We start from the raw sequence: 22,508 nt of genomic DNA, 5'->3' as shown, positions 1-22,508 counted from the left end.
ACATTAGAATAAAATGAGTAATTCTTACTTAAAATGTGTAATTTTTCTCACATTTTTTTAAGATCTACTTGTTCCAAATTCTATTGGTTGGATCCAAATTTGACTCTGCATGTAGCAAAAACAAATAAAACAAATAATCCTGCTGGTCGCTTAACAATCAACAGCTTCAATCCTCAGATTCATTCAGTAAACTGGCAAAGCACTCTTTGAATGTGTACAGATGCCAGGGAGGAGGTGCAGGAGTCCTCTGTTTTCACTGATGTACTTCCAAGTGAAGACTGAAAACTTTTCACATCACATGGCATTGTGACAGCCTTCTCACAGTCTTGGAGGTGGGTCCAAGCTGCAGCCTCTGGACCTGACAAATGAAGCCAACGGTCAAGTCACAAAGACTACATTTCCTCTAATGGCCAATTGAAGCTGCCTCCAAAAGTTATCCAAAGACTACCAGTTTAAATGGCCAGCGAAGTCAGAATTCAGTAACCTCTGGTCTTCTAAGGAGCTCAAAAAGAAAGCAACTGGACTTTAAGTTTCATGAAGACATTTCACCTCTCACCCAAGAGGCTCTAGGGTATAGTTTCCCACTCCATAACAGCTGGTTTTATACCACATCTGTCTGGATTTCATGTCATTCAGCTGTCTATGAAGACATTTTGGAACAACCTGTTTAAGAAGCCTCTACTTCAGTTGTGGTTACTGAAAGTTACATTATTAGCTTGCTATATGACAATAATTAGCAAGTACATGTGTTGTAAAAAGACTGAAATTGTTGCCAAAACACTGACTGTAGTAATGCTGATGGAGTAATGTCACTGTTTCTTTTATTTACTGTAGCTTTTATCTGTGGGTGAGAACTGGGCCAACCAGCCTCATATCTATTCACCCTCCCCGATAAACCTGCTTTTGAGTCCGCACTTTCCACAAACCCACCCATCACTTACAGTAACACACATCCACTGACTACTTGAATTAATGAAACTACTGCCTTGCACACACCATTGTTGTCCTGTGTTGGTTTAAATGCATTTTGTTTCTCTTTTCGGTGAGCCTCTTGCTTGGATTCCTACTTGTCACAGCTCTGAAAGAGTAACTGGGAGACTCCAAACGCTGACTCCGAGATTATGCAATGAGCTGACTGACAGCAGACGGCCCAGTGCACAAAAACACTCAGAGTGATGCATTGGTGCTGCAGAGTGCTGTCTTTTTATGTAACAAACAAGCTTCAGCTGAGTTCCGACACCAGCTCACAGTGTTGCAGGTTACCTTTTTGGACTTGACGGTTTGGATTTCAGCTGTTTAAACAACCTTGGGGGCAGGCTAAAAGATGTTCTTTATGTATTCAGTAGATTAACAGTGCTATATCTAAATATCCAACTATGTGAAAACATGCTAGGTCAACCAGAGACACACCTGCCAAAAAGAATCCTAATATCTCAGGATAATATCTCGTTAAATAGAAATTATTAAACCAAGCATGAAAATAAAAAGAGGTGTTTAAATGAAGTGTTTCTTCAGGGAGCTACTCTGGGGTTCACCTGAGTCTATTTAGAATATTTCATTTAAATTCTGCTGAAGTGTATGAAAACAGTATATTAAGTCAGTGTGTTTCATTTCACACTGAAATGAAACAAAGGAAACTGTGTCCTTGTGAGTCCTGACAGGATGCTGAAGCTGAAGGAAAACTGTTTTCCCTTCCTTGCTGCCCTGAGCTCGGCTGTGCTCTGCCTCTCTCCTGTTTGGCACAATCCATTTTTTCTACCTTTTTTGTGAAGGCTCAATCTTTCCCACTGTGAGTGAGAACCACTAAGGGACTCACGCTTCTGTAATGGCAGCTCTTCAGTCCCAGCTCGCCTATCATTCATTTTTAATTTCCTTCCCATCTGTGGGGCGAGAACAAACAATGAAACCGCTGATGGCAAACGCCGGCGGCTCTTGAGCACGTTTCCCATCAAATTTGGTCACCTGAAATGAGATTTTATTTTTTTATTTTTTCCACAGCTGGTTACACGAGATGAAATATCTGTTTGGTGACACATATTGGTTCACTTGTACAGCCAGAGTTGTTTAAAATATATCTATTCTGTTTAAAAGAAGGCTGACTCTTTTCTTATCAGAGTTGCAGGAATGCAGGATGATACAAAAGGACACCAAAGACGGAAATCTCTTTTTTCGTCAATCCAAGCCAAACATTCTCAGTGGAAATCATCTCTCCTTGGCTATTTCCACCACGCTTGACCCAGATCCATATCATCCCTTCTCCTTTTTTCTCCCCGTTTGCCTCTCAGCTTTCAGACCTCTTGCTGTATCATCCTCCACAGTTTTCCCCAGACTGTCTTTTAGTTTAAGCTCAGGTTTACCTTCACATCCCTCCCCTCTTCCTTCCCTTTCAGCCTTCTGTAGTCATAAAAAGGTCAGATAAAAACAGGTGAGGCATCCTGCCGAAACAGGAGGCACAGATGAAGGTGGGTGGAGGGAGGGGGTGGAAAGGGAATGGAGGAGGAGTCAATACCTTCTTCCGTGGCGCTCTGCTCGTCCCTCATGGCTAAGGAGGAGAGGGTGATCTTCAGCGTGAGATGGGGGTCTTTGGTGGTGCAGACCTGGATGGCCGCCTCGGGCACGCACGACCGCACCTCGTATTTGTCGTCGGTCATTGTCTGCAAAGCAGAACTGCACGATTAATTAAAAATCGAATCACAGTTGTAGCACTGACTCCTGCTGTTTGTAACAAGGCATCACTACTCTGCTTATTTAGAGACTGTTTTACCTCAAGCTCAGGGAACTAATGGTCAGATTTTATTGTTAAATTAAGAAAATAAGATGTAAAATATGAACGGACATACTTATTGTTTACAGAGCTATTCGTATTTTCTCTTGTTTTATGAGAAGTCTCAGCCATGTGAAGAAACTCAAAGCAGCAGCCACATGCTGGGTTTTAAAAAGCACTGAATTTGATGAAGTTGCTCATACATTTATGTTATTCCTAATCTGTTGAATGCAACAGCTCATTACCATTGGTGTTTCTTTCCCCAGTCCTTCATGTCACACAGCTGTCTCAAGATCCCAGAGTTTTTCCTCCCAGGAGCTTTCGGCTTTCTTTTCAGCTTGTAGTCTGAACTCTGATTACTGCTTGAGTAGGCTTTGGTCATGTGCAGGTAAAAAGTATCAGTGGACAGGAAAAGAGGTGATGCTCTATACTTTTGCTTTAATTTGATTTTGAAATCATCAGCTTACTTTTTTCATTGGCTTCCTAAAAGAATCTCTGTCATGTTTTGGGATTTATTTTAAGTAATTTCCTCTATTATGTTACACTTCCTGGTCTATTTACACTGTCAGTTTGTGATTATCTTCTCCGCCCTTGTTAGTATCAGCTCTGTATAATTTGCCTACCTGTGTTCAATCAGTCACCTCCGTATATATAACTCACGACTTTCACCTTCCACTCGCCAGATGGTCTTGTTTTTTGGCTCAGGCTTTCTAGCTGGTTTCTGTTGTTCCTCTTGTTTTTCATTTTCCCTCGTGTATGACCTTTTGTTCCATTTCATGGAATATTTGTCTTGCTGTTTGCTTTTCTGTGTATGACCACTGCCTCCTTTACATTAAAGATTTAGAGTTTGACTTTTTCCCTACTCCTAGTTGGACGTGACAAGATAGTGGCTGTATTTTTATTCTAATGGAGTCCATTAATTACAAAGTGAGCATCACATTTTATTCAGAAGCAAATGGATTTCATGTCATTATTGTCTCAAAAGACAATAAACATTTTGAATAAACAGTCTATTTCCTGGTAGGAATTTGAACATTTTCATGGAATGTTGGGTTTACAGTGATTACAAGCAAGAAAAATATGTATGAATTATGAGAGAATTAAAAAAATTACTGTGTTAAAAAGAGAAACTCAGAACGCCCCATCGGTGGGTGTCACATGACCTCTGTCGTATTGGTGGGATTAGTGTTTTTGTTAAGGCCCCAGGTCACTCCACTCCTCCCTGCTTGTGTAATTTAACTGTTTTTTATTCTGATTAGTCTGTTCAGGTCTGCACACTAGTCTGTGCAGGTCTGCACACTAGTCTGTGCAGACCTGTTCATTTTCCATGTCTTCCTCAGCTCCTGGCTCCTCCTGTGTCCCGCCTTTGATTGGTCCAGCGAGCGGTCTCCCCCATTCCTCTTTGTTGTTTGGTACTTGATTAAAATTACTTAATTCCTTTACAAAAATAGCAGGCATCAATAGAAAGGTTTGCGTGCTGTGGGTTTTCTCCCAGCGAGGTTTCAGTTTCAGTAAGCTGCTCATGTTTCTCTCTGTTTGAGGCAGAAAGCTGGGTGAGGTACTAACTGTTACTAATTTTTCTACAAACACCACGCTGTTAGATATCAGTCAGGTCAGTGACCTAAGGATTTAATTTTTTTCCTCTGGTAGCTTTTACGCTTTTATTACAAGTCTCTGTGTCTTTGTGTTGTGTTGCAGCCAATCACATTGCACTCCTGCGTCTTTCCTTTATTGTGTGTGTTTGCTTTTATCTGTGGACTGTGAAACCTGCTCGGACTAGCTCACGAAACCTTATGCCATCTGGTTAACGAATATTGCTCTCCCGTCACGTAGCAAAGTGGGGTTGTAACAGCTGTGAACATATATATCAGGAATTCACCTGTACATGAGTCATTATATTAAAACGAAATAATCCTGCTGACCTTATTATTGAACAGCCTCTGCTCATTTGCAACCATTCCTTTATTTAAATAACAGATTATCTTTTTATAATTTATGGAAATGCATGTGAAAGATGACCTTTAGGCACTGAAAGAAATAATGGCAAAACACATCTCAACAATGAAACACTAAGCAGGCCCATCAAAGCGGCAAAAGGCACAAACAGTTGTGTTTACATGCAGCTTTTCATCTCGAGTTTACACGCCTGTTATTGCCAGCCGGTTCCCAGCATGCCAGACTATCGTGTTTTTTCTTTTATTCCACCCTTAAGATTGCTGTTACCTTCAGTGGCATGTTTTCAAGTGCTTTCTCTCTATCGCGTCTCTCTGAGAAATGACCCCATCCATCACCCCACTGCCTGCCAATCTCTCCCAGTTTGGCCCAGGAAATGAGAGCTTCAAATGGTTTCCTCCCTTGATGATAAAGCACGCACGGCAGCTTTGGCAGGTAATTAACTGAGATGAGGGGAACAGGAAGAAATTTAGGCTCTGTGGATGACACTGCTGCTTTGTTAGCGACTGCAGTTGCTTGGGGAAACACTGCGTAGGGAGGCGATCTTCTGATGAAATTATTTGTTCGACTCAGGAGCACAGAGCTCAGAGCTGGGATGCTTAAACTCGCTGAGCTCTCAGAGTGTCGGGATGCATCATATTCAAGTGAAATGAGCAAAAGCAGGGAAAGTCCCAGCAGTCAGAGGTGCAGGGGTGAGTTTACACTATAGAGTCTGGGCTTTGGATGTCTAAAGGAAACAGAATGGCAGACATAAATCAAGTACGATCTCATCAGCAGCAGCAGCAGCCACTTCCTTATATCATATCCACTTCAAATCATCTCCTCTGTACCCTCTCCTCTCCCACGGACTAAAAATAATCCTTTCATCTGGTTTAAGAAAAAAGAAACACCGTCACCCAAACAGATGTCTATAAAAGTCTGTGCTCCATTCAGACTGCAGCTCTCCTCCGTTGGTTTGTGCTTAAATTTATCTTTAAATGTGCTGCTAAAGCTCTGCAGGAGTCTTAATTAGAGGTCTAAACAATGATTAAACGATTATTTCCTCTTTGCGTGGATTGGAATATCAATAACAGAACCCATTTTAAATATTAAAATTAATTAACCTAAGAACATGAAAATGATCTAATAAATTCAGGCTTTTATAAACAAGCCAAACGCAAGTGTGGTACACAACTATGTAATCCTTCCTAGAACACAGTTTTGAAAGCCTATCTTTGTTACACATCACAGTAAAGAGAAAGTATTTGGATTCTGGATTGAATGGAGTCTGAAACCTTGACTTTTATTTCTGCTTTTCTCCATTTACTGTCCAGGGTTCATTAAGAGTGCCTGCATCATTTTAAAAATCCAAATGAATATATTTTAAAACATTAAATTTTTTAATCAAGGCCTCAGTCACACCTGCCAAGAGACCAGTCACCACTGCATGTCAACCATTAGTCACTAGTGTACAGTGGAAAAATGTCTATCCCCTAACTGTGTGGTGAGTGGCTGCTGAGTGGTCGTAAAGAAAGTGAGTCACAAAAAACCTCCAGCTATTCCCTGGTTGCTAACATTTTACATGATGACGGTCGGATAGACCAAAGTGAAAAACAGTCTCCGAGATTTCCAATTAATATGAAGCATTAATTGAAGCACTCGCTCGGATGCGCACAGATTTTATTCAACTGTCTATTGAGAAGTTGTTTTTTCTTTTCTTTTTTTGAAAAGAAAAAACAACTTTGAACCTTTTTTAACTTTGAACCTTTTTTAAGGGAAAGGCTTGATATTCATTGCAGCTGATGCATTTTATACACTATACATTACTGTCCCATTGAGCCACATGAGAGCTCCTCTACTGTTCTTATCATCATCATCATTATGAGCACGTCTGTTCTTCAATGTCACCAAACAACCTCTGCGAGTTTTGTTCCACTGAAGCTTGGATCATAAACACTTTTTAAAGCCTCCCTCAGCTGCATGGCTCATTTTAAATGCAGAGTGCTGAACACCACAGTGGTGGAGGTGTGGCTGAGCGTACCTGGATCTGAAGGGGGAGGTTGGCGCTGATGGTGTAGAGCAGCAGTTTGGTGGGTTTCTCTCTGCACATTAGAACCAATTCCAGGTCCATGTCCCCTTTGATGAGGAGCCCTTTGGATACCAGGCCGACACGCGTCACCCCACACAGCACCGATGTAGCATCCAGCCTGAGGGCAGATGGAAGGCAGCCAGCGTAAGATTATCCCACAGCCATGCAGAGAGTTTAGAGGTGATAACACACACACTGAAGCCAGAGAATGAGCCCTGAGCTGCTCAACAGGGTCTGATATTCCAAATGGATTAGCAACATTGAACAATGCTGAACAAGAATCTAGTGAACGATCTCTGCTGTCTGCAAAGGTAACGATCCTTTTTCTTTTCTTTACTTTTTTTTTTTTTAAACAAATCTGAGCTAAAAACAAATATTTCTCATGTATTTTTCCTCACTGGTTTGTTTTTTCACTAGTTTTCTAGGCCAATAAATATTTAAAAATTGTTTAACTTAAAAACAGAAAACATACACAAGAACTTTTGTTAATGGTTCCTTAAATATAAAAATAAGAAATAATAGTAGGAAATGATACATTTGATTAGTTTCAAGGCTAATAAAAATACATTTTAAAAATGCTTTATGTGTAGTATATGTGGTATAAAGTATGCAATCAGAGTTTTGCAGCTCTTTCCATAAAAAAATAAAAATGAAAGCATACCCATACCCAATTTAAATTTGGCCTATTTTTATATTGTTGGGTGCTTGGGTTTTTTTGTGGTTTTTTTAATATGCAGGTCATTCCCACTTTTACTATATTTTTTAATGCCTGTGAAGCACACGGAAGCCAAACATTCCCATAGACTTCAGTACAACCAGAAGTATTTTTATAACCAGATGAGTCACCCCCTGCTGACCATTAAAGAGAATGCAGGCTTGATGTATTTATATATTCAATCTGTGTATGTGCGTGTCACTTGCAGAAGTCCTGCAGATTGTGAATGACATGCTGAGCAAAGGGACAGGTACCACGTGTACTTCACAAGGCTCCTTCAGGATCCCCTCCTCCCAAAGAAAAACAGTTCATGTGTGTGCTAACATGTGTCTGTACTGACCTGCACCATCACATGAAAAACAAAAGATTTTCTTTAACCGTCCTGGTTCCCTTTTATTTGTATAAAACCAGCTCTGCACTAAATCTTCATATAGGTGTTTTGCTAATATAGAAGCTCTGTGTGGATGTTTAGGCTACAAGCCAAATGCTGTGAATTTATGACCGCTGTGCGTGTTTAATTGCCCAGTCATCACACCTCACTACCCGATGAAGATATACGACACAGTTTTATAACGGGAGCGAGCTGTGCACAGGAAACAGCTGAAGGTAAAAACATTCTTTAAAAACTAGAACAAGACATAAATTTATGTCATGTTACGCTCTGAAAACTCGTTCTTATAAAACTGAGCTGAAGTAAAATACTGCACTAACATAAAAGTCATGGTCACGGTACAAACATTAAAGAGCACTCGCCGTGGGACGTACTTTTTCTCAGCAGCATCTTCCTCCACAGTGTCATCCCCGGCCTCGTTATTGGTGGATGTCTTCCCTGAGGATTTGCTGAGGTCATCCATCCAATCAGAGACTTTCTTGAGGGCTCCCTCCACGGTAGACACCAGCGTCTGGACAGCCTCCAGCTCCTCAGGGGCTGGATAGATGCTGGCGTGCTTGGCCATGACGTGGCGGTCGTCGTTTGCAAACGACCGAAACGACCTCTGGAGAGAGAGAGAGAGAGAGAGAGAGAGAGAGAGAGAGAGAGAGAGAGAGAGAGAGAGAGAGATCATAATTTTTTACTTTCTTTCCAGCTGGTGCTTACATCAGGCATGAATCACGTAGAGAGAGCAGGTGGAGGGTCATAGTGAGATTCAAAGACATGGAGACAGGAAATATGTTCACTGATGGACTTAAATGGACTCAAACCCGTGGCCTTTACAACTTGTGGCCTTTGAGATGGTCTACTTGCTCTAACATTATTAATCAGCATAAATATCACACCAGTGAGCACATAATGACCCAACAACTGAAAAGAGGCTGTAATGTTTTTTCTTTTTTCAGTAGAAAAACAGTAGAAAATGTTTTAAAATGAAAAACAAGACTTAAAGATACAGTTTAAAACATTCTCAGTTATAAATAACAGCAAGAGTTTCCCATTAAAACAAGCCACAGAGCAGAAAAAAAATATTTTGCTGATTTTCTGTCGACTGTGAGAGCATGTTTGACTCCATTTCCCTGACTGTAAATCCACATTTTTTTGTATTCACCAGACATCACGGATAAAATTAGCCCCTAGCCAACAGAGAGACACCGATTTCCATAGGCAGTGTCGGAGAGTGATGAATTTTATCAAACTGGTCTTGAGGTAGTTGAAAGCTACTGAGAGCCAAAACAGTGCACTGGGCAGTGAGCAGGCTAGTTGGGAAACTTAGTCGGTCGTTGTTATCTCACAAGAAAGATTAAACAAAAATTCTAAAAACTGCTACAATAATTTGCAGAATAATATTTGATTGCAATAAATATGGCTGTCAGCTGACAGAGTGTGGAGTGCAGATTATAAGTTGTTGCCTCAAGTGCAGGAGTTTGAGTATCACAGCTTCTTCTGGAGGATGAGTATAGAACGGGAACGACAGACGCATTGACGTGGATGTGAAAAGAGCCAGGCTCAAAGCAAAGCTGTCAATTTACTGGTTGATCTTTGTTCTGACCCTCCTCTATGGTCACGAGCTGTGGTTAGTGACTGAAAGAAGGCTACAATCGACAGAAAAGAGCTTCCTCCGTGGGCTCAGCTTAAGAGATGAGGTGAGAAGTTAATTCATTCAGCAGGGGTTTAAAGTAGAGGCACTACTCCTCCACATAGAAAGAGGCCAGTTGAAGTGGTTAGGGTGCCTGCTTAAGCATATGATGCCTCTTGGATCCCTCCTAGATCAGGCATTTCAAGCATGTCCTACTGCAGGGGTGGGCAAACTTTTTGGCTCAGGGGCCACACTGAAGTTTAAAATTTACAAAACGGGCCAGGCCAGCCCCAGATGCATACATATCAAACAAAACATTAAGAAGGCATTATAGTGTTAATACTTACATTCACTTTTAGTGGGAACAGTGTTGTTGATCACCCTTTTTTGTCAGTACATCGAGAGTTGAACTTCTCCTTTAAGACAGTGTCACACTGGAGATCAATCAGTTCCAACTGCAACTCCTGTGGCGCTGTTTCGAGCCTGCTCGATTGGAGCTGGCGAGCGAGGCGTGCGCCAAGCTTGAGATCGGCATCTGACATCTGCCCAGCCGTCTGTGAGCTGGGGCTCACGACCGTGCCGGTGTTGTGCCAAACTAGGTATCCCCGACAGAATTTGTTTCCCCTGCGTACACCTTGGTACAACATCGGACAGGATTATTTCAATAAACCAATGACATTTTGACTGATCATTATTTGTATCTTTCTATCTGTAACTGTACAGAACTGTACTGAGCTACAACCTCCAAAATTTCAGGAGCAATAAGTCTTTGGACAGGGGGAACAAATTGTGGCAGGATCAGCCTGATATTATTTGTATCCCACTGTAACTTCAAAGTTTCTGGAGTACTTAGTCATTATAAGAAGTGTTGATGAACTAAAAATCATGAATGTGGGACACTGTTTGTCCATGATTTCAAAAGGCCAGCGCATGCTCCCGACGCAGGGGAAACAAATTCTGTCAGAGATACCTAGTTTGGCACAGCACCGGCCTCAGTCAGACGATGGGAGTATGTGGCGGGGCGTGGCTTGCGGTGCCGTGCAGGGAAGGTGGACACACCTGCACGGCATTCGGCTGCTCGAGCTGGGAGCGGCGGCGACAGTGACAGAGGAGCCGTTCGAGGGGCTGCTCCAGCTGGGAGTAGCGGCGGTGAAGGAGGAGCCGCGCGAGGAGACAGAGGTCCCCGTGCCAGGGGAGCCTGCTCTATTGGAGCTGCACGGCATTCGCAATCATGCCCCGCCAACTTAAATATGGTACTGGGTCCTGCATTTGGTTGTTGTTGGTTGTGTTGTTATGTTGAGCTGGCAGCAGGAGAGCTGCAGCTCTGTGTGTCCAAATAAAGAGATGCTTAAAAGCATGAATGTGTCATCGGGTCTGTTGTGGTCATTCACAGCGTACTTAATTAGAGTAACTTCACACTGTGTGCCCTGCGACTTCATGGCTCGAGACATTGATGAGACACACCAATCTTCGGCGGGCCGGAATAAAAAGCCCAATGGGCCGGAGGGCCCGCGGGCCGTAGTTTGAGCACCCCTGTCCTACTGGGAACTCGTGAACCTGTGCAGACCCAGGACATGCCGGAGAGATGAAGTCTCTCGTCTGGCATAGAAACACTTCAGTGTCTTCCTACATGTGCTTCACTCCTTAGCAGCCTGTGGTAAGCTTGCTTCTGTTCACAATCATTTATTTATTTTGACTAAACTTCAAAGAAACTGACTTCATTAAGATGACAACTTTCTTCCTTTCCAAAGTTGAGTAAGTCTAATATTTTTCAATCTGCGATCAAAACATGATTTTTGCCATAATCAAGTAGCCACACTGGACGTATACATGTAAAGCTCATGGATGGACAGTGTTGGGTAACATCACACATTACACATTACCCTTAATCATTAAACTAGTTGTTATTTACCTATGCAAGCTCTTCAGTTAGCAGGATGGTTAGATAGAAAGAATTATATGTGTGCAACATTCACTCAAACTCAAGTCATTCAGAATAAGAAGAACAGTGAGGTGTACAATATTTAAGGACAATTATTGCAACAACAACTTCTTATTGCATGGAGGGAAAAGCAAAACGTGACCGTAAACAAAGGAAAAACAATTTAAAAAAATAGATTAAGGGGAAAAAAGTCACTATTCAGATATTAATTAATACTAATAGTAAAATAATATTTATGTGAGAGCTAGGCATCAAACATTATCAGTCCCACCTGTCTGTAACATTAATAGAACAGAATAACACAAGTGTTTCTGTCTAGAAACTGTTACACTTCTCTTAAAAGCTCAGACTGAGGCTGTGAAAAGTCTAGCAGCAGCTGGACAAAAACAGTGTAGTCGACCTTACCAGCTCTGGTCAGCAATGAAAATATGGAGCCAAGTCACCAGAAACACAGCACAAAGTCAAAAAGCCTAAAATGTTTCCTTTTTTTTTTTTTTTTTCTCTTTTTTTTTAAACTACCTACGAGAATCTGTCATACACATACATCTTAAAATTATGTTAATGTCTATATTTCTTTGCAGTACATCAGACAGATTAAAATTAGCGCCATCGTTTATGTTAATGCCTCTTTATTTTTGTTTTATAATTTTTTCCCATCATATCAAAAAATGTATCACGTATTGAATATATTCCTGTGTATCTTCTAGTACTGGGTAATTAGCATCGTGACAACCCCAGTTAACATGTCGAAGCTCTACAAAAGCAACACGTTAACGTGGTCACAGGCAGCCTGTAGCTGACTGCATGCAGACCCTAACCAAGAAGCCAAAGCTTAATTGACGGCAGCAGAGGTGAACGGCCCTGTAGGACTCTACATTTCTACACAACATCTATTTGGTTATATCTGATTTTTTACTGACTTGGCTGTCAGCTTTATTTAAACAGGCTACTAAAACCCTCATTTTACGTTTATGTGGATAGAGATTTAAACAGATATGTGGAGATATGAAAGTTTAGTGTTATATATTACTGCAAAAATATAACAAATTACTTTCTTTACAGGGAAAACTAAGGAGTAATAACTACTGAATAACAGGAATCTTTTACAGGCTTCTACAGGCTCTGTCACGACAGTTGAGTTAGTGGAGCAACAATCTGCTCACCAACAGCAACCCTGGAAATTGAGGTTCTCTTAACTCACTCCTCTGCCAGTGATGAGTGAAATTATTCAGTGCTGATGATCTGGATCATCACCAGGCTGTCAGCAGAGTGATGATTCAAACTATGAATGTGTTCTGTGTGTTCATTACTCTTTGTGTTCATTGTCCATTGCTTTTAAAGCCATAAATAGAGCATTTAATAAGCAAACTAACTGCTGATGTGGTTTACAGTAGATAAAATGCAGGACAGGTCCACCCACACAGTTTTATTTACTCATTTACAACCTGCTTCCCAAACAAGTAAAACAAAATGATCAGGACTATATAACACAACATGATGGTCACCTCAGACACAGCAGCCCCAACCATCTGCTGTTCAATCCTTTTGTTTACATGGGACAGCCAATGAGAGCAATGTTGAGGGGGGCGGGGCTAAAACACAAATTTCTTCCAGACCAAAGCTGAACTGAGGGTAAAAACCAAAGTCTGCACCGATACAGTGCAAATATGTAAAAAAAAAAAAAAAAAGTACAAAAAACAATGACATATGTTTCTGTGTATATCAATATTTATCTTACAAATATTACAGACATTGTGAAAATGCCACCATTAATATTATATCATGAATAACTGCATATGTAGGAAGGGTCTCCCCAGAAACCTGGAGGCTTTTAAAGCAGCAGAATATTCTCTCTCTCTCTCTCTCGTTTTATGGCCATGTCACTAAAGTGCCAAATTTGATCAATGATTATAACAGATTTCACATATGCAGATATTCAGCAGCCAAGTTTTAAAGGTCATCAATGCCAAAATACCAGAAAACTGGTTTAATGGTTGAAATTTGGATTATCATTATCATCATCATCATCACTCATCAAACACCATCATCAAAGCACTGCCAACTCCTTTTAATTACAGAGAAAGCAGGCTAAAGCTGAAGCCCCTGCTGGAGGAAGCAGACTAAATCCAAAGCCAAATCGATTTCTTTGAACTTGAACACACCGTTTCTACTTCGATTCCCGGTGCTTCTCCTGTTCCTGCTGCAAATGCTTGTTTCTGGTGTCAGAAAGATTCCTCACAGTCAGCACGATGACAGCATTACACCTGAAGCAACCTGCGCTGCTGCCAATCTGTGCGTGGCCTAGATTCAGCTGCTGTTACTTAACATTAACATTTATGGCATGTGCTTAGGGATGGAGCCCATCTCTCTGAGGGGTAGATGAAAAAGGGCTGATGTGCAAAGCGTATCAGCGCTCGCTTTTACAAGCCAGAGTACGCCGGTCGAACATCACGGCAGGCTTTCAGTCCAAGGTCAAACTGCTACCTCTCTCAATCATCCCTTCCTCTTCTACTCCAATCCTCCCCTCTCTCCTCTCCTCCTGTTCTCCCTGCCTGCAGCGTGTAAGCACCCCTCATTACGGTGAGTTATTTATGACGGTGCTTTAATAATTCATGGCCACGAATCTCGAGGGCTTGTGCTGGAGTTGCGGGGGTCATTCATCACGACCTAGCTAATCTCTCGCTGAACTGCCACGGGGCATTCGTGGCTGTGTAGCGGCAAGTGTGGGCAGCGTCGACAACCATAACACACAAACATTAACAAGATCTACATGAAAGATTAAGAGTTTCATGGCATCGGCGCCGATTTGGATCACAGCCTGGCTTCATATCGGGCTGCTTCCTTTTGTTTGTGGCCTACGAGTCAGCTGGGAGTTCAACCTCGCGCTGCAATTAGAAGATAATCAAATCTACTGCTTTAATTAATTGCATTGCAAGATTTTTCGGAGGATGTCTTGTACTTAAATCTAACACACAAAAAATAAGTAATTCCTTTAACATTTTGTTTTCACTGTGGAATCACTCAGGAGGATGACACCTGACACAAACAGGTTTTCACAGAGTAAAATCAGCCGGGTTTACTGTGAAGCCAGCAGACATATACAGATATGGATCCAGAAGTCTTTCTTCATTGATAAAAAGATGTACATAAACGCTCTCTCAGGACATCTTAGCTGCATGCTTAAACCAAGCGGCAAGCCACTACAATAGTTCACTTACGTTTGGCTTCGAAAGTGAGTTAAACCTGAACTTTGTGGCATCACAGTCAGGTCCACTCGCTCATCACATCCAGTTTTAAAATGCCAAGGTCAATGGGACTTCTGTATACTTCAGAACCCAATGAGTGACTTAACCAGATGTTGAATTTAATAAGAATAAAAACAAAAATTCCTTACATCCAGCCTTTAAGAACTCACTCTATAGCCATGTCAATTATTTAATTTAGTGGCCAAAGTCAAAGAGCAGTATATTCATTTTTTCGTTTTTGAATATAGATTTAGTTTAGTAATTGAATATAGAGGCTCACTTACGGAAAAAAAAGACACATGTTGGAAACTTTTAGTGATTCTGCTCAAGTCTACAAATACTTATTTTGGTCCACCCAGCTGGTTCGGGTCTGCAGATATCTCCTCTCTAAGATATGCGAGAAATTCCTACTATGAATCAGACCTCAGGTTAGGGCTGTGCGATATGACCAAAATCTCATATCCCGATATAAGACATCTATCGTCCCGATAACGATATAAATCACAAAAATTTAACATTTTCTGTAAATTCTGTGAATCTCAGGCAGCTCGACTTGCGTGAAGTGTTTCCAGCTGGGCATCGTGTAGTCGAGTGTTTTAACCGATACATGAAGCTATACATTTTTAGACATAAGTTGTAACGGCCGCCGTTTTCTTTGTGAGTATTTATTACACAGCGTGCTGCGGGGAAAAGCCTGTTCTAACGTTTGAGTCTAGGTTTATTTTTTAGCACCTGACGCCTCTTTTTTGTTTCTCATCCGTAAATACTCTGCATACTCTTTCACGTGACTCAGTTTATCTTGAAAAGTCTCAACAGGATCTTGAGCTTTATTGTGAAAGGTTTATGTGGAAAATAAACAAGCGGACACGCGATGGTTTTACCGTCGTTGTTGCTAATGACAACGCATAAAAACAGTCGCTTGTCCGTCCGTAATGTGGTTATATTAAATATAAGAGAAAGAGAAAACTTTAACAAATTAATATAGCCACTACAGTGACCACCAAAACGATCAAAAAATATTGCCGTAAACAGTTTATTTTGCGACACCACGAAACAAACGATAGTGTAAAATGAAACGATAGATGTTTTTATATCGTCATCCGATATATATCGTTATATCAAACAGCCCTACCTCAGGTGTCCGCACACCTCATTCATCACAGTCTGCAAATGTGCTCTAAATACAGAAAGCAAGTAATTAAACCACCTGTGGAATTTTTGACCATCACAAAGGAAAATATACATTTGTATTTGTTTTTAAAATCCGTATAGTAAAGACACTTTTTTAACAGTTAGCATTCATGAAATTTATAGAGAGGAGATAATGTTAATATAGCTTTAGGCATTATTGCAGTTATTTTGTTTTTCTCAGCGGACTGCCTGACAAGAGTTCCACTAATTTTAGACCATTTTAGAGCAGGAAAGGAGGCAAGTGTTTTTTAACATGGCAAAATTAAAAATAATGAACAAAAAACCCCCCCAACAAAACATAAACAAGCTTCCAATCCTTTTGCCCGGCACATTCAATGTCTACAATTAATTATATTGTCTGACACATAAACAAGCCACTAACCTGCCAGTACTCTCCAGACGACACTTCTGGTGAGTGCACAAACAAAAATGCAATAGATAATGTTTTCTGTTTGGTTAAAAACAAAACTTAGGAAGTAGCGTGAACACAAAATGTTACAGGCTGACACATACAGGATGATACTTTCTGCTAATAATAAAAGGTGGGGGTTGTCTGATGGTAAAGACTGTTTTCAGTCCATTCTTAGTGAGTCCTTCAGCACCAAGAATGATTGACTGGCACCATTCAACCATTCAAAATGGTTTTGTTTGGAGCTCAAAAGGACCGAGTGCAAACTGCGACTTTAAGAGAAAGTGATTCAGAGGTTTAAAAGCCTGACAGGTGAGAGTGTAAGACTTGGACTGCATTACTGTGTTTAATGCTTCACTTTTATCAGAAAAATACTTGAAGACTCTACTCCTTGGATGATGTTTACCTCAGAGAATCTTTACCATCAGGATGAGTGTGAAAACGTTACTTAACTAAATGACTGTTATCAGTCATTATCAGATGCAGGTGGCCTCTTCTGCTTAAAGTGTTGTATACTCTAATGCAAATGTGGTTATTTTCTTCTCCTGCTGTGTCTCTAGTCAGAAAGAAAACAACAAAAATCTACATTTGAAGGCTGGAGGTGTGGCGGTGCCTGGATACGTCATTCGATTGCCATTTAACAACATTTCCTTCACAAATTCTGTTTGGTTCATAGACTAGACTTACCAGCTACCTCATTAGGTTTACTTGATAAACTGTTTGTAAAATATCTAATCAACCCAATCATATGGTTGTAAAAATTAGTGAATTTAGGCACATTGACATGGTCAAGCTCATGTGCTGAATTTCAAAATTAGTATCAGAATGGGGAAGAAAGGCAGTTTAAGGCTACGTTCACACTGCAGGTGTTAATGCTCAATTCCGATTTTTTGATCAAATCCGATTTTTTTGTCTGCTTGTTCACACTACAAATAAAATGCGACAGCAAACGCTCTCTAGTGTGAACGCTCAAAGCGGCCCACATGCGCAAAAGAAGACGTCACACACAACGCGCTGTTTAGACCCAGAGCAAACAATATTGTTTGACTGATGGCCCTTAATATAAAGACTTAGGACTCTACGTTTCCCAATTTTTGCTTTAAGTTATTTTGTTATTTACATAATAATGTAAATAACCTAATAATGATCCTCATTGCTGTTTTAGAGGAGCGGTGCTTCAAAGGATAGTTGCAGATTTCTGTCAGAATCTGCAGATTATACAGTACAAATAAAATGTTCACGTTTCTTCAACGTTGTCTTCCCAACAGTTTCACTGACATCTACACTGGATGGCCAGGAAGCGTTCGCGATGTCTTCTCGGGCGCTTCTCCGGCGCTGATAATTGGCGTCTGTCTCGTGTCAGTGACGTAAAAGACGGATTTAATGCGACATGACCGTTCAAACAGCAGTGGCTTTCTAAAACATCGGATATGTATCGGATTCAGTACCACATACGAAAGTGACCCAGATCGGATTTGAAAATATCGGATTTGTGCCGTTCACACTGTCATACCATGATCGGATATGGGTCGCATAGGGTCAAAAAAATCGGATTTGATGCGCTTTCGCCTGCAGTGTGAACGTAGCCTAAGTGTCTTTGAACGTGACGTGTTTGTTAGTGTCAGATGACTGCTTTCAACTAAAGCAAGCAGAACAGCATCTCTGAAACCACAGCATGTCAAACTTTGAAGCAGATGCAGTGCAACAGCAGAAGACCACTCCATGTGCCAGGAAACTGAGACTACTATTGAGACTACTATTGTCCAATTTTGGTGATGAGCTCATCACCACAATAGGACAACAGATCACACAGTCACCAGATCTCAACCCAACAGAGCACCTGTGGGATGTGCTGGAACAGGAGATTCGTATCATGTATGTGCAGCTGAAAAATCTGCAGCAACTGTGTGATGCTATCATGTCAACATGCACTAAAATTCATGACAAATGCTTCTTGAACCTATGCCATAAAAGTTTAAGGCAATTCTGAAAGTAAAATGAGGTCCAACCTGGTATTAGCCAGGTGTACCCAATATGCAGTGATGCATATACAAAAGATAAGCAAAGATTATCTTGTTGTCATTCATTAAGTACAAGACTGCGTTGTGAAAGCCCAGAGGCCTGTGTGCCAATTAGTGCCAATTGACAGACTAATAAAATATCATAATTTCTCTCAACAAATCTCAAGATCAAACTTCCTGGAATTATTTGTTAGATAATTCCATTATAATTCCATTATAAATGGTCCAAAGGGCACAAGCACCACAAGCATCACAAGAACAGCTGCCCGTGTTGTATGACTAGGTGTTTGACTGCTCATACACCTAAAGCCTTAGCAATAGTGGAGAAGAAACAATCCACCATAAAGGCGATATAAAGAGGGAACAAGGCATACAGGCCAAAACCATTTTTGTGGCACATTATTATTTTAGCTGTAAAGTTTATCATTGTAACCTGGGAATCAGTAGGGATTTATTTCCCTTTGAAACCAGCCTCAAGTGGCCTCTAGAGGAACTGCAGTTGTTGACAATTAGCTCTAGGGTGAGGAAATAAAAAATAAATCACAGTCTGGGTTAAAACCCAGCCTGTTAAACTTTGTCACAACATTTATCACAGAATTTACCATCAGAGCTTTTACATGCACTTCTTCACACAACCACTAGATGTCTACATAATCTGGTTTTCTCCGCTGGTCAGTGGTTACAATGAATGGTAAGAGTCTATGGAGCCTGCTCAAAGGGAGAGAAGATGCTCGCTGGGGATGTGTATGTGACTGGTAACCATTAATAACAGCTATGATTGGGGTGATAAGATCCAGATCACAGGGCATCGTCCAATCAGCTTTTTCTCAAAAATAGGACTTGGAAAAGTAGAGTTACTCTTCTTATCAAGTTGTCATGCTACACTGGAGAATTCTAGCATTTTAATTTTGTTTTCAATGTATTTTTCCTCTCCCTGAAAGAGGTACACATGATCGGTCATCGTGCTGACTGATCATGTACCTGATCAGTGTTCACACTACAGGTGAATATGTGTATATAACAGCTGGAAACACACTATTGATAGCTAAACACACAAAATATACAAACACCAGACATAATCAGGAGACTCACCATGTCCAGGCTTTTGGAGAGGTCGTGGGAGGGGTTTAGGTGAGGACCAGAGTCCCGTCACTCGGCCTCTTCATGCAGTCGAACACCTCTCGACTGTCGGCTCCTCGGTCAGACTCTCACTGCGGAGACAAAATATAAAGATTAACTCCCTCCATTAACCTTTGTTACACCCACACACTCAGAGAGTTTATTCATTTGTTGGATTGCTGGTATTGCTTTAATCTTTGTATTTGTACAGTTTGTTGCTTATAATGTGGGTGATCCAGGATTTAGAGCTTATTCTAAGCTGCTCTGAATAAACATCAGCTACATGCTATAAATGTGAAGCTGTATTATCAAGACTTAAACAATAATCCCAAATGTCACATTTTTGGACATTGTGCTCCATGTTGCACATCTATTAATCACAAATCTTCCATCCTCGTACAACTATAGTGGACTTAAAACAGAAGGTATGCAAACTGAGAAAACTTTCAGAAAAGCATCAGAGTAAAGCAAAGATTGGAGTGGAACCACACTTTCCACAAATCCACCACATCTTTTAGTTTTTATGTGAGGGTGGGACATAAATCTGACGAGGCTGACGTCAATCTGCTGCTAAAACAGACTCCACTCTCGTTTCAGAATTTCTACTCTGAAAATAAAAAATTGGTAATAACACAGGGCATGAACCACAGTCTCCTGAGTTAAAGTCCTGTTTACAGTTATGTGTCAGTAATTTTAAACTCCAGCTCTCTCGTCAGTGTCTCTTTTGTCCTACCTTCCTCTGCTCTCTTCTCTTGGCAGATGGCTGCCCTTTCCTGAGCCGGGTTTTGTCAGAGGATTTTTTCCTGTAAAAAGGACGTTTTTCCTTCCCACTGTTACCAATTGCCTACTCACGGGTGGATCGTTCGATTGTTGGAGTTTTCTCTCTAATAATTTAGGGCTTTAACTTTACAAAATAAAGTGCCTTGAGGTGACTGTTTGTGATTTGAAATGAAATGAAACTGAATGAAACTGAATTGAAAGCTAACCATCACTCACCACCTAATTTTTGTAACCTGTCACATACTCTGTAAATCCCAGGGGTGATTATTCTGAGCAGTGATTTTCTTTTTTATAGGTGCCACAATGGCGCATTAGTTAGTTCTTACAGCAAGAATGAAGATGTTTCTAGATTTGAATTTCCTAACCACTTTCTGTGAGGAGTTTGCATTAGTAATGTGTGTGATTGGTCGACTCTTTGCTGAAATGTTGCTTTCCATTCCACAATAACTGAAAAGAATGAATAAACCAATAAACGTATTGTCTTAAAAGAGCAGAATATTTCAGGAAAATATATCAGTGTCTTTCCACAACTCTTTACCAAAATATTTCTGATATATTCAGGAATTTAGACTCTGGATTTTGTACTTTATACACAAGAAAGTCAGCAGCTTGTTACGCACCCAAGTTTCTGTTGTGATTTAACTACACCTATAATCTCTAGCTTTTGCTTGGAAATTAACGCAATCAGAAGAATCTGTCCTGTTATAAATCCAATCAGATCATCCATTTCACATTTGTGAAAATTAAAATTATTTAAAAAAGTCTAGAAGCAGGTGTAAATGTAGAAATAAGTATTTTAGTCCCTTAGCTCCATTCGCCGAGGGCTGCCTCCTGCTACACCCTTGGCTGCCTCCAATTTCTGTCCAACGTTATTAACAGGAACTGTTTTTCCACTACCATGTGGCGCTACTAAGCAACTGCACCTTAAAAATATTTACCAGGTTGAATTCTCACATGTGCAGAATAATAAACAGTCAAAATTAAAGAGAAAAACAGAAAGAAAAGATATATGATGACATACATAGGATTTCTTCAGTTTGCTCAACAACTCCTTCATATCACAGACCTGTAAACATGTACCATGTACCAAGTGTAAGTTATTTGGCTATAATAATCTAAAAATTCACCCACTGATGGTGCTTTATGTTTAATATGGATGATATCAAAGATGTGCTCCCTATTATGAATAAAAATAAACCAGCTATTAACAATTTGAAACACACCACTTTGATTGTGACGCTGCTGTGAAATTGTTTTAATGTTATCTGACCGCAGACTCACACTAAGGCATTAATTAAATTACTCTGAATATAGTCTCACCATTAAATGCATTAGATGAAACTGCAGCTTTGGCCCACGCTGTCAAATGCTAATGAGATGCAAGTCGCAGCTTGTGGTGTAACCACGTGGCAATGGCGGTGCAGGAGGGTGAGTGAGCAGCGCTGCTGTTAAGCATCCCGGGGGAACTGGCGGGGTCGAGCCAAGCGTCAATTAGATTCTCCGTCACCTTGACCTTGTTTTCAATGACAGACCAGAGCAGGCTGGTGGTGCTGCTGCTTCTTTTGCTTTATATGGAACAGACATTTTTACCATCCAGTAAAAGGAAAAAACACAGTGCAACAGTGGGCAGAGAAATATCAGGAAAAAGGATTTTGATCAATACAACACAATAACTAGCTGAGATTTCTGCCTTTCAAAGCCTCGTGTCCCCACTCCTACTCTCTTTTGGAGCACAAACTCCCCAAACAGCACAACTTCAAAGCATTTACTACTGCTCAATAATGGAGGATGTTGCTACGTGTGAGAGACCAGGAACGCAACACATGAATGCTAACGAGCCTGCTTCTCACACTAAGAGAGCTGCATTTCTGCCACAGGATTCAGGCCTCCTCGCTACACTTTTCTGCTACATCTCTGCTCCCATTTGGTTAACACATCTCTAGCATGAAAAGTGTGATTTGACTGAGTGCCAGTGATGGATTACTGAGGAGGAAGAGGATGGAGGACACAGTAAGGTGATGTAGTTACCACTTCTTTTGTTGGCAGACAGACCGAGGACCAGGCCACGGGTTTCTCTACACTCGTGTAAGTGACACATTTGCAGACAAAATAATAGAAAAATTCAAAATTGCTCTCACTGTTTTACAGAGCTGCCGGTGGACGTAAACACACTGCTATTACTTGGGTGATTTCCTCGTGTTCCTTGGACTACCGGTGCAGTCCAAGATCCCGGAGGTATCCCGAGGAAACTCACTACAGAGGCAGCTGATTAATGTGCCATTATTTAGTGTC

The 22,508-nt window shown here is 40.8% G+C and overlaps 1 protein-coding gene across 2 annotated transcripts in view; it reads right to left on the bottom strand.

Annotated features, from left to right (window-relative positions):
- The window catches only part of LOC134638460 (spermatid perinuclear RNA-binding protein-like), a 106,789-nt gene that overhangs the window by 41,264 nt on the left and 43,017 nt on the right, over nucleotides 1–22,508 (bottom strand). For both annotated transcript variants that reach the window (XM_063489100.1, XM_063489101.1), the window contains exons 2-5: nucleotides 19,410–19,528; nucleotides 8,266–8,495; nucleotides 6,738–6,903; nucleotides 2,510–2,654 (exon numbers count right to left, since the gene is read on the bottom strand). In XM_063489100.1, coding sequence (XP_063345170.1) covers nucleotides 2,510–2,654; nucleotides 6,738–6,903; nucleotides 8,266–8,495; nucleotides 19,410–19,412 — 544 coding nt within the window. In that variant the 5' untranslated portion in view covers nucleotides 19,413–19,528. The remainder of the gene's footprint in view (nucleotides 1–2,509; nucleotides 2,655–6,737; nucleotides 6,904–8,265; nucleotides 8,496–19,409; nucleotides 19,529–22,508) is intronic.

Source organism: Pelmatolapia mariae, linkage group LG12 (assembly GCF_036321145.2).
Source record: "Pelmatolapia mariae isolate MD_Pm_ZW linkage group LG12, Pm_UMD_F_2, whole genome shotgun sequence".
Taxonomy (NCBI): Eukaryota; Metazoa; Chordata; class Actinopteri; order Cichliformes; family Cichlidae; genus Pelmatolapia; species Pelmatolapia mariae.
This window is presented reverse-complemented; position numbering and strand designations above follow the sequence as displayed.